We start from the raw sequence: 14,757 nt of genomic DNA, 5'->3' as shown, positions 1-14,757 counted from the left end.
TAAAAAAAAAAAAAAAAAAAAAAAATAGGACAAATCAAATAAGGAAAGAAAAACAAAAACTGTTAGTGTGAATGTCTCATACCACATACTGTACACTGCTCTACATCTTGTGCCAGAATTAATGTAATGGTTACATTAGTTGTCAGAAGATTCAAGAATGCACTTGAAGGAACTTGTCAATCTGGAATGACCAGTACACAGAGCGCGCATGACAAAGGAATGCAAAAAAAACTTAAAAAAAAAAAACTCCTTTACTTGTTGCTCCCTTAATTTAACCCTAACCCTATTTCTTAAATGCTACTTTAACGTGTAAACATGCCTTGTGTTGCATTCACATGCTCCTAAATAATGTAATGTAATTATTAATTACAAAATTAACATAAGCCAAATGCCATTCTTTCTCCAAATACATTTATCGGTGTAGCAAGAACAGTATCAAGAAGACAATCATATATTTTAAAAAGACAGCAAAGGCATGCAATCAATCAGTCAATCTACAGTAAAAGCTGGTTTCAATTTACTTACCACACCGTTGGAGGTGTGCACGCCATTCAAGTTTATCTTTGTCACAAATCTGACAAACGGTGGTGACTCTGGGTATCCTGGCCCACATTCAACCTTCAGATTGTACATCCTGTTTTCATAGCTTGTCTGTGGACAGAGACAAGTGAGGAGAGGTGAGTGGACGGCACACTAAACATCAACACCCAGCACACAATGTTCAGTGAATTTAACAATACCATCAATGTGAACTTCATGGAAGAAAACAATCCAAATCATGGTTATGACCATTAAAAATTTAACTATTTATTTTTAACCAGTTCCACAGGAACAGTAAATATGTTTGGATAAAGGACGCCAAATGGCTGAATCAGCTGTAGTCTGACAAATGTTAATATCCACGTTCCTCCTATAGAGGTCTTTGAGGTACTGAGGTCTAATAATATACATTACGGATGGATACTGAGCTGCAGTTGTATTAATCTACCCTTCAAAAGGTAGTGAACCAAATCAAAAAGAAACATTTTCAGAGTGTTAGCATTTAAACAATCAATGCTAAATCCAAGAGGGAATTAATTCTGTGCTTTGTAATGTAGTACCTGTTGCTTCCTGTCAATATGTTGTAATATTTTACCATGACTTAGACCTTTTAGTGCACCACTTCATTCATTACACTCCATCCCTTTGCGCCTGCTTTAAATGATATAACTCAGCTGATGTACTCATTCACAGCAGTGTGAAGCTAGTGCATGTCTACAACTTGGTACACTGTCAGAAGACACTGCACAGCTGAGACCTTCTGGTTACATGGCAGTCTGTTAACTTCTTGACCATTTTAATGATGACTGTGCAGTGAGCAGTGTTTTAAAAAATACCACCACTCACCCTAGGAGGACCAAGGATCACCCCTCTCCATCGTGTTAAGGTCATGTCCTCATCATCCTCCAGACCCCAGCTCACTGTCCCATCTCCCACACCTTTTTGGCCTTCCTCCAGCTCTTCTAGGAGCCGGAAATTGCGAGGAACTTTAACGGCTGTTTGTGGACAAACACACCAAAGTAAGACTGTTACACTCACATATGCACATTTCCAACATGACAAGTGGATTTAGGTACCACCGATCTTGCCAGAGAAATGACTTGCAGTTATAAAGGTATGAGCTGGTTGTGGCATGACTCTCCCACACAGAGTAATATAAGGAACGCCTTAGTCGACCAGCTTTCATCAGCCCTTTGATATTGGCAGACGTTAGTCATTTCCTTTAATTTAGCATGTGGCTTCGACGGTGCTGCATCATTTGGCCTCTGCAGTGAGATATGATGGTGCTGCACTGTTAACTGAGCCATGCAAACACTCACAGTCACACTGCCGGCTGATGCAGCAATCAAGCTCAGAGAGCCCTCACTGAAACTCAGCACAATATTAGATCATGTTTTCTTGATTAGCTGCGACTGGTATCTCAGTAAACGTGCCGTCATTGTTGACATTTAATAATCTACTGATAATTATGCACGAAGGCTGAATCATGATTCATCTAACATTTACTAATGACATTTAACGAAAATGACTGGGTTTGTGTCACATCCGTATTCGGAGTCGGTAAACAATTTTATGCTGCAAATGAGCTAACGTAACCCGGACGTTAGGGAGGCGGTGGTGTGGCTCACTAGCGTCAGCGCAGGACTGTCACCATACGAAATCACATTATTAAATGAAAGCAAACAAGCTACACAATGTTATATATGCGGATGGCTGGGGCTAAATTGTCACACGGCCGTTAAACGACATGAAATTCCTCTATCGGCAGTCATACTGCATTTCCTTTTATCCACCTTAACTTACGTTAGCTTAGCTAATAGCATGGCTTCCTATTCATTCTCTTCGGCGGCTTAAGCTTTGCGTTAGCATGCATCTTTTCACAGAGCGGGTGCGTCAGTAGATAATCAACCTCATTATGAAACTTGATAGCTAGATCGCGAGAATTCATTGAACCGATTATTTAACGACAGCTTTTAATTATGATTTATTTCTCTCGAACATTTACCTGATCCGGCGGCGACCGCCATCTTGTCGCTACACAGCGAGAGCGCGCACGTAGCTTTGCCATTGTAGCCAACGGTGCGTGCGCGCGGAAGAAACGCAAAGCGTCGCTTCCTTTGTTGTTTTCTGGCCAATAGTCTGACAGACAATACGTGGCCATTTAGAACATAACTTTGTATATATTGCATATTTTTCTGCAAAATTCCAATACAGACCAAATATAATAACGAGACGAATTCACCAACAAGTATTGCCTGTGTAGCCAAAACCTGATGTATCTTGTTCTTCTGAGCCATAGAGCTTCATTGTTGTCAAAAAGCTATTAAAAACACCTCCCTGTTGAACTACATGACATGTTCCTTTATTACTATAAACACGGGCACTGTAGTTTATCGTGATACTTACACCATCCTGCTGCCAGAAATACTCACTAAATGGTTCTCAGCAAATGCTTACTACACCTGTAGTAGTACATTAACACTCCTGTTTGAGTGTTTTGACTTTACTACAATGTGTACTACAATTTTTTTTTTAAGATTTAAATTTTCAGTAGGAGCCAGCTTGGGCTGGAGCTCCACAAACATGGTAGGGATGTAGAAATGTATTGAAAGATGCACTAACAATGTTGGGTTTCGTCTTTTTTAGGGCATTTGTTGAATCAAATAAAAATATTGAATATCACCAGCCTTATAGGCCTGATAGAGGCCTTTCCAGCAGGCACTAGAGCATTTCTTAAAAGCCCAAACATTTTGATTTGTTATCGTAAGAAAATAACAAGTGCTATTAATAATATGGCTCTGTTATTCAGTTTTATCATCACCATCTGTGCTTTTCTTGCTGTGACATGTCAAAATACCTTCTTTGCTCTGACTGTAGACCCACAATAGAGTAAGATTATGCAGGCAGAGAAAGAGGAATGTAACAATATTAAGATTGTGAAGCTTAATTATCCAGCTACAACATCTTTAAAACACAGCCAAGAAAGAAAGAAATGTATCAGAGAATGAAGCTGTAATTATCAACTGTTTTTATTTAGTTTATTTATAAATACAGTTTAATATATACATTGTAAGTCTCCAACATGGAAGACAACAAAAAGGCATCAAGGCATTATTCTGATATCTAAAACTCCATCACCACCAGCATATATAACCAACTACAACATCCATATGGGTCTTGCCTCAGAAGAAGTGAGAGGCAAGTGAAGGGCAATTTAAAGTCAGTCAATGAAGTGTTTTCCCATATCGCTGGCAAGATTTACAGTAAATCAATTAAGGAGAGGATAAGGCAATTGAATAAAAAGTCCAAGGATCAATACAAAAGCAATTATAACACATCATGTCAAACATACCAACAACTGCCCACCCCACTTACTAACAAGTTCATTTGTTTCCACAAAATTGTTTCCAGTGGGAAAAAATTTAGTTAACCACACATTGTCACAAAATACCCTTCGAATCCACTAATGAAAGCCCATTGCCTTTAAGCAGAAAAAACCAAACACAGCTTGATCACAAATTCTACCTCAATAACAAGAGGCCAAGTTAACTGAACTGATATGGCTACAACAGAACCTATATTGCATTTAAAAAAAATCATTCGGCTACTATGGCCAACAAACAAAATTTGATAGAAATAAGTGATTTAAACAACTTTGATCTATCTATTAAATAACGGCCTTAACTTCACTAATGGAGTGTTTTGTTTTGTGATTTTATTTTTTTACAAATTCATACTAAACTACTTTAATCACCTTAACCACAATCCTGAGATCATCTGGAGAATAAGAATGAAACATAAGTCAATACATGTTAGATCCATACTCAAAAACCAGACTCTCAACTACAACAGCTATAAATAGCAATTATAGGAAGTCTGTCTCTACGCAAAGGTTATTATGGTATGGGTTCCTTCTGAGTTCACCATATAGTTTTTGTGTAAGGTTGTCAGTTTTGTCTCCAAACTAATTATGGCATGTCATGTCTAGTATTTCTAAGCATTACCCTTAGCTTGTCCTATTTTTCAGTATTACAAAAACACAAAACGTCCTTAAATTTGTCATTACTTTTATATTACCACAAAAAGCAATTTACTGAAGCGCCGAAACATCCAGAGGGGCCAATGCAAAAAGTCCTATTTAGAAAATAAGTTGTGTGTCAAAGTTCAAATGTGTCTACTGATTGCAGTCAGTGGTGCCCCAAGAATACTGATACTGATCAAAAAAGACCTACAGGAGTAGAACTTATATGCAGGCTTTAAACTTTGATGCAGTGACACATAACGCCATCCATTTACCAACATACATTACACCACCTAGCGCACACAGAATTGCTCCTCACAATACTCTACAAGCACTATGCAAACTGTGTACTGTGTACGTCTGCTGTTGACCTATGGTGAATAATTTTATATAATCAAGTATGAAGGATTCAACAACTGGAATATTACATAATATAAAACATCATTTTGGTTTCAAAGTGAACTATAGGTATATTTAAATGATCTACTTGGAGTATAAGACCAAAAGCTTAATCATTAAGCCTTCAGCCTGGTTAGCCCAACTGAACAGCAAGGTTAGGGTCTCCCATTTAAACCCTAAAACCTTTGCCAGGATTTCCTCGGAATGAAGATAACATTTTGGTAGCTCAAACCTGGGACCATTTGGTCAAAGTTTGGGGGTCATCTTTTGAACAAGGTACAATTAATTTCATCAGGAATGAGCACAATCCTCCCTGGTCAGTGTCTGCTTTACACAAACTCAAAGGAAAGCTGGTGACCCAGTATATTGCTTGCACAAGCCAACATGCTCTATGCATGCACGCATTCTTACGTCTGTGACATCTTCATTAGTAAAAGTAATTTTGTCATGCAGTTCATTAAGTAGCTAATTTTTTTGAGCTCCAGTTTTCCAACTAAGTAAATATGCGTAAACAATTAAAAAAGAAAGGCATTTTTAACCTAATCAAGTGAGTTAAGACGTATAGTTAATGGCCTCTTATTACACTGCATAGTTATTTGCTGTACAATACATTTACAAATTACTGACTAAAGCATTTAAAAAACTCTCGACCAATTAATTAATTACATAATCTCATCTATAGGAGTGAAGAAATTCCTGGATCGTCAGCCTTCACTGAAGCCCTTGTAACATCACCAAGTCAACTTGTCACAGTTACCAAGACGGTACGCTGCGGCAACATTACTCACGGGGAATGTTACGCTCTGAAACTGCCAGTTCCTTCCCACATTACAAACAAGTAGCAAAGATGTGAAGAGTGAAAACAATGTAACATACAGTTGGCACATAACTTTGGAGTATCTGTGACTGATTAAGTGAGACACAGATCCCAGAAAGACGGAATTTCCTTTGCAACGACACGAGGAAGTGCTGCAAATAAAAACAGAACAAAAGAAAGACACAAGAACTGCATTTACGGTGAGTGTAAGGCAGCTTGACAAAACTGCATGTGCCCCTTTCCTGCAGAGCTGTCTGTTTACCAGGAGGCAAAACGTAAAAATGCTTTTCACAGTGGACACAGTGATCATCTGAAAAGACTACTTATAGTAGGTCCAGAACAATTGAGCAGAACAACAGTAATGATATATGTATATTTGCCCAGATTTTCTATCGATCAATACTGACTACAGTTACGCGCATGTGATTTTTCAAATCAAATCTCCACTTAGCCTGAACATTTCTCATCCTGCATGTTTGCAGTTTCAATGGCCAGAAAATAACAAATTGAAATAAAAATGCCAGCTCAGGATCTGACAGCAATAATTTGGTTTTTTATTCTTTTTGGTTTGTTCATTTTAAAACGTGTTTTATGAGCCGTCTGACCTGTCATTTATCATCCTGCTGGGACAAGTTTGGTTGTAAAGTAGCACTGTAACTGTAGTCATTATCTAGGATTGACAAACTCATAACTAAACTATTAAATATGGCTGCATTTTGATTTGTAGCAAGTTACTAGAATCAATAACAGGCGCTGGTTAGCACTGGAAAAAAAAAACAACACTTCTTCTCATCACCTCTCTTTAAAGAACAGTTAACAAATGTAACAATAATTAACCGATTTGTTCTTTAGCTATCAACATTGGTAGAGCTTCCTAAAATCCTACGTCACCCCAGCCCTCCTACCTACCATAGCCTAAATCCAATTTTATTACTTGCACATCAAGTAGACCCTTGATAAGGTGGAGATGAAAAGACTGATACAGAAGAAATAAAGCAGTGCTAAATATAACGTGATTTATCGACTCTTGAAATGAGCAGCTGTGACTCTGGAGGAGAAAAAAAATTGAGTGTTCACGCTTTCAAGTATTCTTTCTTTGAATCGTTTGAATTTTCTGACGTAAGGGGAATCTTTTAATCTCCTTGTTCGGCGATTTTAAAATTATGCATCTGACCAAACCTTCTTAGTAACAGGCTTTGTAAATAACCTCAAAAAAAGTGATGAGCTGTGTTAGACATACGGAGAGTTACGGATATATTGCAATTTGAAATGATGATCTCCGTTAGTGAGTGAGTGAGTGAGTGAGTGAGTGAGTGAGTGAGTGAGTGAGTGAGTGAGTGACTGAGTGACTGAGTGAGTGACTGAGTGACTGAGTGAGTGACTGAGTAATGAAAAATTCCAACAAAGCCCTCCTCTTGAAAAACAGACAAAATGTGCAAGACTTAAAGCTATGGCATCAGAAACTGTTTGTTAGTTTTCCTTCCAATGGATTACAGTTTAAGTGAGGCAAAAAAGGGGATGAGAAGCCTGGACGGAGCCAGCGTCTTCTGAGGTAGGGTGCAGTTAGCCTGCAGTGTTACTTGACTTTCTGAGCCCATTTCAGGTCGTCCGCCCTGGGCTTCTCTCCTGTCACACCCTGGATAAGATCCTCCAGGTTCCTCCAAAAACCCAGCTTCTCCAGTGGGTAGTTCAGCCAACCTGGAGACACAAAGCTCAGTGACAAATCTGCCTGACTCTCATCCCTTTCATCTTCAAAACAACCAGGCTGATTCTTTATTTCCCCATAAAGAAGTAACAGACCAACCTGTAGTGATGCAGAAGTACGTCTCATGGGGGGAGACATGATGGATGCGGTGGTGCTTGCGGGGAAGGATGATGTGGCAGTCCTGTAGGAGCACGACCCAACGAGGTAGGCCAAAGTACGTGTGCGACCACTTGTGAATCTGGTTGGTAAGGGTCACAAAGATGGCTAGTGCAAACAAGTAGCAGTACCAGGGGTAGATATGGTAAATCTCAGCTGAAAATAAAAAAAAAGACAGAAACAAGGTGAGACAGAAACTTGTTTGTCCTCCACCGGGTTGTTTTTAAAATAACACTTTAGATCAGATTACAGGATTTTCATGTAGAAGAAAATGTCAGGCTTGGTTTGTTGATATAAAACTCACCAGGGGAGAGGGTGAGGAAGTTGAAGGCCATGTTTGCTAGAGGGACTATGGTCAGCATGCAGTTGTCACCATTGGTCTCAATGAAGTCGTGACGGGTGATGGCTGTGGGGTCGATGTGGTGCTCTCTAAATGGTCGTATAAAGGCCTGCAGGATGGATCAGATGGTACAGTTGGGTGAAAAACAAGACATACACATTGTGAATGCAGGAAAAAATTCTGGTTCTTTTCAAAAGCAGATTGTTTAGAGAACAAACAATGGATTTTAGTTTTGGAAAAAAGAATGAGAAACTGACTCATGGATACCTTACCTTTCCAAAGATGGGTAGATCCACTGATCCCCACGTGTCAGCCCCCCAGTGAACAAGTCCTGACGCAAAGTCTGCGGTGAGTATTCCTGCCACTGAACATGAATGAGGAAAGTAGAACAGAAAAAAAGACGAGGAAATCATTCAAATTAAAAGAGAACAGCCAACACTTGTTTGGATTGCAGCTCTGAAAAATAACAATAGAACTAATCAACATCAGGACATTATATAATTTTTCAGTTGGCACTTACCAATGCCCAACAGAATGTACCACAAATGCCCCAGGTGGAAATTGGCAAGGAGGTGAATGAAATTGAAGGCCATGAGAGAGAAGCAGAAGAGAACACTTATCCATTCTTGACATCTTTTGCCTTAAAGAAAAACATACATAGCATACATATTAGTACAACTAGAGCACAAGAGCGTACTGCTCATTCTTATAAGGGTGGATTTGGAAACATGAGTTTCCTGATAAGATTATCAGTCATATTACGTCTCTGGTCCACAGCCCTTTTACTTGACGTGACATAATCAGAACTAAAATGTCCAAGGTTTAGTAAACTAGTCAGCACGATTAAGTATCAGATGCTTCGTTACGACAAAGACATTCAGTGAGGACACATTCCTCTGCACTTTGCTAGTTACATGACAATGCTGAGCAGCTGGGCTTGAAATACCTGTCCACATCTTGTAGCTCAAAGACGGCTGCAATCTCTAACAGAAAACCCTCCAGCAGGTAAAAGTCTGACCATCATACAGACAAAGCTATCAGATTCAGATCCTTGTAAGCATAAACGGATTACTGAATGGGCACATCGGGCCCAGGGGTCCCCTGACCTCCTCGGTCCCTGGGCCTGTGCTTCTGTTTGAAGTGACTGTAAATATTTGTTTCCTTAAAGTCATAGAACTCAGGTGAAGGGCACAAAATGTCCACAAAAAAAGCAAAACGTGCCAAAGAGAGGCAAAACAACTGCAAAGACACTCAAAAGTCCACAAAGAGACAAAACAAACAAAACAAACAAACAAAACAAGAAACAGAAACAAAATGACCACGAGTATTTAAATACAAGAGTATATATATAGAAAAAAAATAAAACAACAATTAAGAGATGCAAAAAAACAAAACAAAAAACAGAAAGAGGCTAGAGATGCAACATGACCATAAAGAGACACAAGTCAAAGGGGTCCTTCTTATTGGGGGGGGGGGGGGGTTCTCATAATCCGTCCATGCCACTGAGGTCCTCAACTAAATATGTGCAGCTCAAAAGGCATCAAGTATTTGTACAATGGGTGGGAAGGCCATTCACTTCTTTGTGGTCAAGTTCAAATGGCAGGAGTGATAGTGGGAGGACTGGCTCAGAGGAATGGCCAAGACCTCACAACTATTTCGACCAGGAGTTTTTGGTTATGCTCTGCTCTCTGAGTTACAGTCCACGGGCTGACTTAGCAACAGCACTGTTATGAAAGGTCAAAGCAGCTCCGTGGACAAACGAGGCTTCTTGAGCCTAAAGCAGAAGCAGTGGATTCTTCTAACCTCTGTCTAATGCTCGAAATGTCACAGGACAAGTACGACTCAATCACGACTTCAACCAATTTCACATGATTCTTATTGTGTAACAACAACAACAACGGCACTGTGATTGTAACAAGCCCAGAACTGTGGCTGGTTGCTCGGTGTCATTCAACTGTGGCGGCTCAAGACAAACCGGTGTTGTCTTATTTTAGGAGTTTTTTTTCAGTTTGATAATTGGTAACTATATACAGCCAGTCGTTATGTCACATCACTCGTGGACACTTGAACCGGGGGAACAAGCCCATAAGACGGAGCTGCTGAGGGGATCGACTCACCTGGCGAGTACAAAGTGGCCAGTTCTCGGGCACCGGCGTGTTGTGGACCCCATCTAGCCGCTCCCCGGCCCGGTCCCTGCGGCTCCGGGTTCTGTGTTTCCACTCCACACCCGTTCTGGTTAACCATTCTCGCCATTTCTTCCCTGTGGGCCCAGCCCCTTCAGTCTCTCTACTCACAGCCAGGAACCAACGGAATCATCAACTTTCTCAGCCCACAGACAACGTAATGATTTCGACCAATCAGGAGCAAGTCGATGAGTGCTTCAACCAATCACCGGATTGAAAAATGTTACACAGACAGCCGAGTGACCAATAGGAGTTGCGAGGGGAAAGACCGCATTTCCCGACCCCACCCGTCCTGTCTGCTCTCAGCCCTCTGTTGTACGGTAGATGGGGCTGTCGGTGCTTACATGACACGTAAAGCACGTTAAACACCGAGGTATGTGTTACAGCGACAACTTCTGCTGTAGCTAGAAAACACCCAAATGTTGACAACATATAATCAGGTTAGGTGTTAAATACTGGAGGTAGTAGTGAAGAATGACGTATTGAAATTTTTGTAACTATTAAAAAAAGTCATAACACGCCCCTTTCTCGTTACTTTTAACAAGTTCCCCTTTTTGCCACAGTTGCTGCTATTTAGAAAAAGTTAAACAGGATCATTTTAAGTAAAATTAGCAAAACCTCAACATAAAACTATTCCATTACAAGTAGCCTAATGCCCTTCATTCATAATTTTACTCAAGTAAAGTACATAAGTATTGTTAGCAAAATGTACAATAACTAAGTACATTTACTCAAGTGCTGTAGGCCTACTTAAGTACAATGTACAATGTACAATGGTACTTTATATTTCAGTCCTACTGCATTTTGGAGACAAATATTATACTACTTGTATTGTACTAATTCTGCCTAATGAGTACTTTCCTTGTACTTTAGCTATATTTTGTTGCTAATTGTTTTATAGGTTTAGTCAAGGAAAATTTTGAATGCATGCATTTTACTTGTAACAGAGTATTTCTACACTGTGATATTGTTAAATACTTCTTCCACCATGATGTAGATAAAGGTATCAGAGTTGAAAGTACATATTAGGCCTTTGTCAGAGTGTACACTGTATTATTGGTTACAAGAACTGATGATTTACTCTGCGAGCATTTTAATACTCTGACAATGTGAATGGGGCCATGCTACATAATGAGTATTTATTCTTTACAGGGCTTTGACTTGTGCTGGAGTTAATTAAACATTGTGATATTTTTATTTTTACTTAAGTAAAGGATCTGAGTACTTCAAAACATGTGTCCAAAGCTAGACACAACCACACAACACCAACCAGGCAAAGCAGGTAATTGACACCCAGGTTAAAAAGTTCATGTTGTGCTAATTGATTATCTTGTGACCCAATTTTGTACAGCAACTTTGTGTGAGAATCTTTTCTCAATTAAGACCTTTATTATTTGGAAAACCTGGTGCTGTTATTACCTTAGGGCCTCCTAATTTGTTAATCCAGCCTTGTTTACGTCCTATCTACGGAGTCACCATTGTAATGTAGCCTAACTGCTGTTAATCCAAACAAAAAAGGAAAAAATAATACCGCTGAAATTCCCAGGAAAGCCACAAATTCTAATGAGTCATAAAATGAAGCATACTAGAAGCTATGCATGTGCTGGACAGTGTGTGATTCTGGGAAACCAAGAGATGCGTTGAAGACACACCCAAACAAAAAAGGCTTTTTGGCCCCAACACCAGTGAAACACTTTATGGAGAGATACACATCCTAAACATTTTAGATTACATTGACTCTGTGACTGATGTCGTTTATGTACATTTTTACAGTTCACCACAAGATGGCAGTAGGACTTCATATTAAATCCAAAGCATTCAGTTCTGATCACAAATTGTACTATCGGTCCACAGTATAGAGCAAAGAGTCAAGTTAGGAGATGACTGAGCGCATTTAAACTCACCACACCTCCTGAGCACCTGTTCATGGCACCTGAGTGAAGTCACTGTGTCCGGTTACTTGTTTTTGGGCTGTTTACTATCAAATGTATTGTCAAAAGTCATGACATATAGCCTATAGAAAACCAAGCTAACTAGATTTTGACCAAACACCAACCCTCATGCAGCACACAGAGACTGGTTTCAACTAGTCTGTGTAAATGCTGTGGGGAAACAGCTGTCTGGAGATGCGTCCAGGGCTGCTGTCACAAGCATCGCTGTTCTGAGGTTATTACGCATGAAGTCAGTAAATGGTAAACAAGTTGCCACTGAGTGAATAGGATTTTTCCATGATTGTCTTCTAGATGATGAGATTTCGACTGTAGAGGGCGTGAATTGACGTCGTGTCAACAAATACTGGGTTTAAGTATTCAGATGTTGTTTGGTGTGTTCTGGGTTGAGTGTTTGTTTGTCCGTTGGTTTGTATTTTCAGTTTTTATTTTTCATGCCAGTTGCCTCAGTTTCCTTTTTATGATAAATCAGTGAAAGCCACTAAGGCATGTTTCCTCTTCATCCTGCTGCTGAAAACCAAAGTCTTTGCCACAGCTGACCGTAACGATGCCTTACGAGAAAACAGACTCAGTCACTTTTTTTTTTTATTATGTCCAAATACAAATAATTGATTGTGGGGAAAGGTCCTGTAAGAGCAGCACAGGTTGTCCGGTTGGCTCCTCGCTGTGCGTTACACACCTGCCCAGCTAAGCCCCGCCCCTCGCATGTAATAAAACCCCCCCACGAGACAGGAAGATCTGTCAATTCCTCCCAATCCATGATCACAGGCACTTCAAATAAATTCAGCTGCATGTTGTCACAGGCAGTGACACAAGGGGATTTAAACTCACTGCAATCCGACCCTTGAGTCATTTCACAACTGAGGCAACTGAACCAAAACCACTCTGGGCGTCTCATCTCAGCCCTCCATGCTCCTGCAATCCGGCGGGTGTTAAGATCCATGGAAGTGGCCGGCTTCTACGACGAGGGAAGCTTTGCTATCCACAGTAGAGACAGCATTATCAGTCCCATCAGCGGCGGCTCTTACTGGAGGCTCGGTGACTCGATGTCGGAGCTGGGCATTGAAGAGCGGGAGAGAGCGATAGACTTCAGTGCTTACCTGGATTCAACTTTGCACTGTCCGCAGCTGGCGGGGCAGACGCAGCAGCAGCAGCAGCAGCACCAGGGGGACGTTTACTCAGATTTCCTGGCGGAGAACAAGATCAAGAGAGTTGCAGCTTTTCAGAACTATAAGAACTACTCGCTGTTGAACGAGCTGGAGTCGAGTCAGTGCGACAACTTGCGGGACCCCAGGGAGCCCTACTCGCTGGGTTACACTGAGCTGCAGGAGACTCGTGTGGATAGTGTGCTCAGCCCTGACCTCGTCGGGAACCGCTACAGAGCTGCCGCTGCTGCTGCTGAGAGAGACGACAGTCGGGAAGACGCAAAGATGGAGAACGGGTCGTCTAGTTTTGACATGAGGTCCTACCTTCATTACCAGTCCACCAGCGGTAGTCTTGGAAACATCTCCACCGCGTCTTCGACTTGCTCCAGCCCGCCCGGCACACCTGCCCCGTCAGGTAAAAGCAGGTCACCATCGCACAGCGGCAAAATGTCCAGCGGCAAATCAAAGAAACGCCTGGACAAGGACAGTGAAGAATACAGGCTGAGGCGGGAGAGGAACAACCTCGCCGTGAGGAAGAGCAGGGACAAAGCCAAAATGCGCAACTTGGAGACTCAACATAAAGTGCTGGAACTGGCTGCAGAGAACGATCGTTTACAAAAGCGCGTGGAGCAGCTGTCCAGAGAGCTGGCCACCCTGCGCAACCTGCTCTCTGCCACCGGACAATGTTAAGAGACTCCACGCGGACCTCTGGGCTGCTCGTCTAGTCATTGATGGACTGTAAGAGCCGGGGGTGATCCGCGGAGCAAGTGCTGAAAAGGGTACGCTTCACAGGTGAAGACAGGGACCACCAGTTTACAAGGACACTTTGAATGGGACTATAGAAGTGGGTGCATGGATTGCGCAATCATTCACGATTCTTCACGTGTCACCTTAGCTTTATTCTCAGATGTTAATGTTGGTGTATGCAGTATTTCTGTGCAGGTTTTACATACATGCGAGTGAATTTCTACGTTTTGTGTATTCAGAGCAATGGTTGTCAAGGGAAGAGTTGTGCTGCAGTGAAATGATGCAACTCTTTGTAATACTATTGGCAATGAATGAAATAAGTCTAATTATTTAATATTAAAAGGTGAAATGCTTTAATTGTAATTGATATTTTATTGAATTAAAAAGATTTATACTTTGTCTTAACAATTTCTTTTGTAAATTATTATTTTCTGTCCTTTTGAAGCAGGTGCAAGCTGAGACAGACAGGGGTGTGTAGGCCTAATGCTCGCCTTAGATATTCACAATCATGATAGTCAGACTGTGCATTAGTAGGCCTAAATGTAAATTACAACATATTGCAGATAAAAATTGTCAGGACAAGGCAAATTTGCAACCTTTTACTTTAGGCCAATATGCCAAAATTGAAAGAGACACCAACACACTGTAGGAATTTGATTTTCACTTTGGAGATAGAGGTAAAATTGATAAATACAGTCATCACTAATAAGGATACAGACATTTTAATAATGCCCTGGATCATCATTGTAATTAAT

The 14,757-nt window shown here is 40.8% G+C and overlaps 3 protein-coding genes across 3 annotated transcripts in view; 1 reads left to right on the top strand and 2 right to left on the bottom strand.

Moving 5' to 3' along the window:
- The window catches only part of LOC111661890 (ubiquitin-conjugating enzyme E2 variant 1-like), a 5,892-nt gene extending 3,268 nt beyond the window's left edge, over positions 1 to 2,624 (bottom strand). Inside the window, exons 1-3 of the mRNA XM_023415585.2 lie at positions 2,546 to 2,624; positions 1,387 to 1,535; positions 526 to 651 (exon numbers count right to left, since the gene is read on the bottom strand). Coding sequence (XP_023271353.1) covers positions 526 to 651; positions 1,387 to 1,535; positions 2,546 to 2,567 — 297 coding nt within the window. The 5' untranslated portion in view covers positions 2,568 to 2,624. The remainder of the gene's footprint in view (positions 1 to 525; positions 652 to 1,386; positions 1,536 to 2,545) is intronic.
- Positions 2,625 to 3,553: 929 nt separating this feature from the next.
- Positions 3,554 to 10,270, bottom strand: peds1b (plasmanylethanolamine desaturase 1b). The gene is made up of 6 exons (XM_023415584.2): positions 10,096 to 10,270; positions 8,499 to 8,618; positions 8,251 to 8,342; positions 7,943 to 8,087; positions 7,582 to 7,794; positions 3,554 to 7,475 (listed from the first exon to the last, which is right to left on the bottom strand). The coding sequence occupies exons 1-6, from the start codon at positions 10,229 to 10,231 to the stop codon at positions 7,354 to 7,356; spliced, it is 828 nt and encodes a 275-aa protein (XP_023271352.1). The 5' UTR covers positions 10,232 to 10,270; the 3' UTR covers positions 3,554 to 7,353.
- Positions 10,271 to 12,844: 2,574 nt separating this feature from the next.
- cebpb (CCAAT enhancer binding protein beta) lies at positions 12,845 to 14,410 on the top strand. The gene has a single exon (XM_023415559.2). It carries the CDS (start codon positions 13,052 to 13,054, stop codon positions 13,943 to 13,945), a length of 894 nt encoding a protein of 297 aa, XP_023271327.1. The 5' UTR covers positions 12,845 to 13,051; the 3' UTR covers positions 13,946 to 14,410.
- Positions 14,411 to 14,757: the final 347 nt, after the last annotated feature.

Source organism: Seriola lalandi, unplaced genomic scaffold (genome assembly GCF_002814215.2).
Source record: "Seriola lalandi dorsalis isolate HSWRI2012SDOR001 ecotype SW California unplaced genomic scaffold, Sedor1 jcf7180002054554, whole genome shotgun sequence".
NCBI lineage: Eukaryota > Metazoa > Chordata > Actinopteri > Carangiformes > Carangidae > Seriola > Seriola lalandi.
The sequence above is the reverse complement of the archived record's forward strand: the minus strand, read 5'-3'. Positions and strand labels throughout refer to the sequence as shown.

Coding starts and splice junctions, on each gene's coding strand:
- peds1b (XM_023415584.2), bottom strand. CDS start 10,231: ATGGCGAGAATGGTTAACCAGAACGGGTGTGGAGTGGAAACACAGAAC. Junction 7,795..7,942: donor CTTCCTCACCCTCTCCCCTG/GTGAGTTTTATA, acceptor TTTTATTTTCAG/CTGAGATTTACCATATCTAC. Junction 7,476..7,581: donor GTACTTCTGCATCACTACAG/GTTGGTCTGTTA, acceptor TTGTGTCTCCAG/GTTGGCTGAACTACCCACTG.
- cebpb (XM_023415559.2), top strand. CDS start 13,052: ATGGAAGTGGCCGGCTTCTACGACGAGGGAAGCTTTGCTATCCACAGT.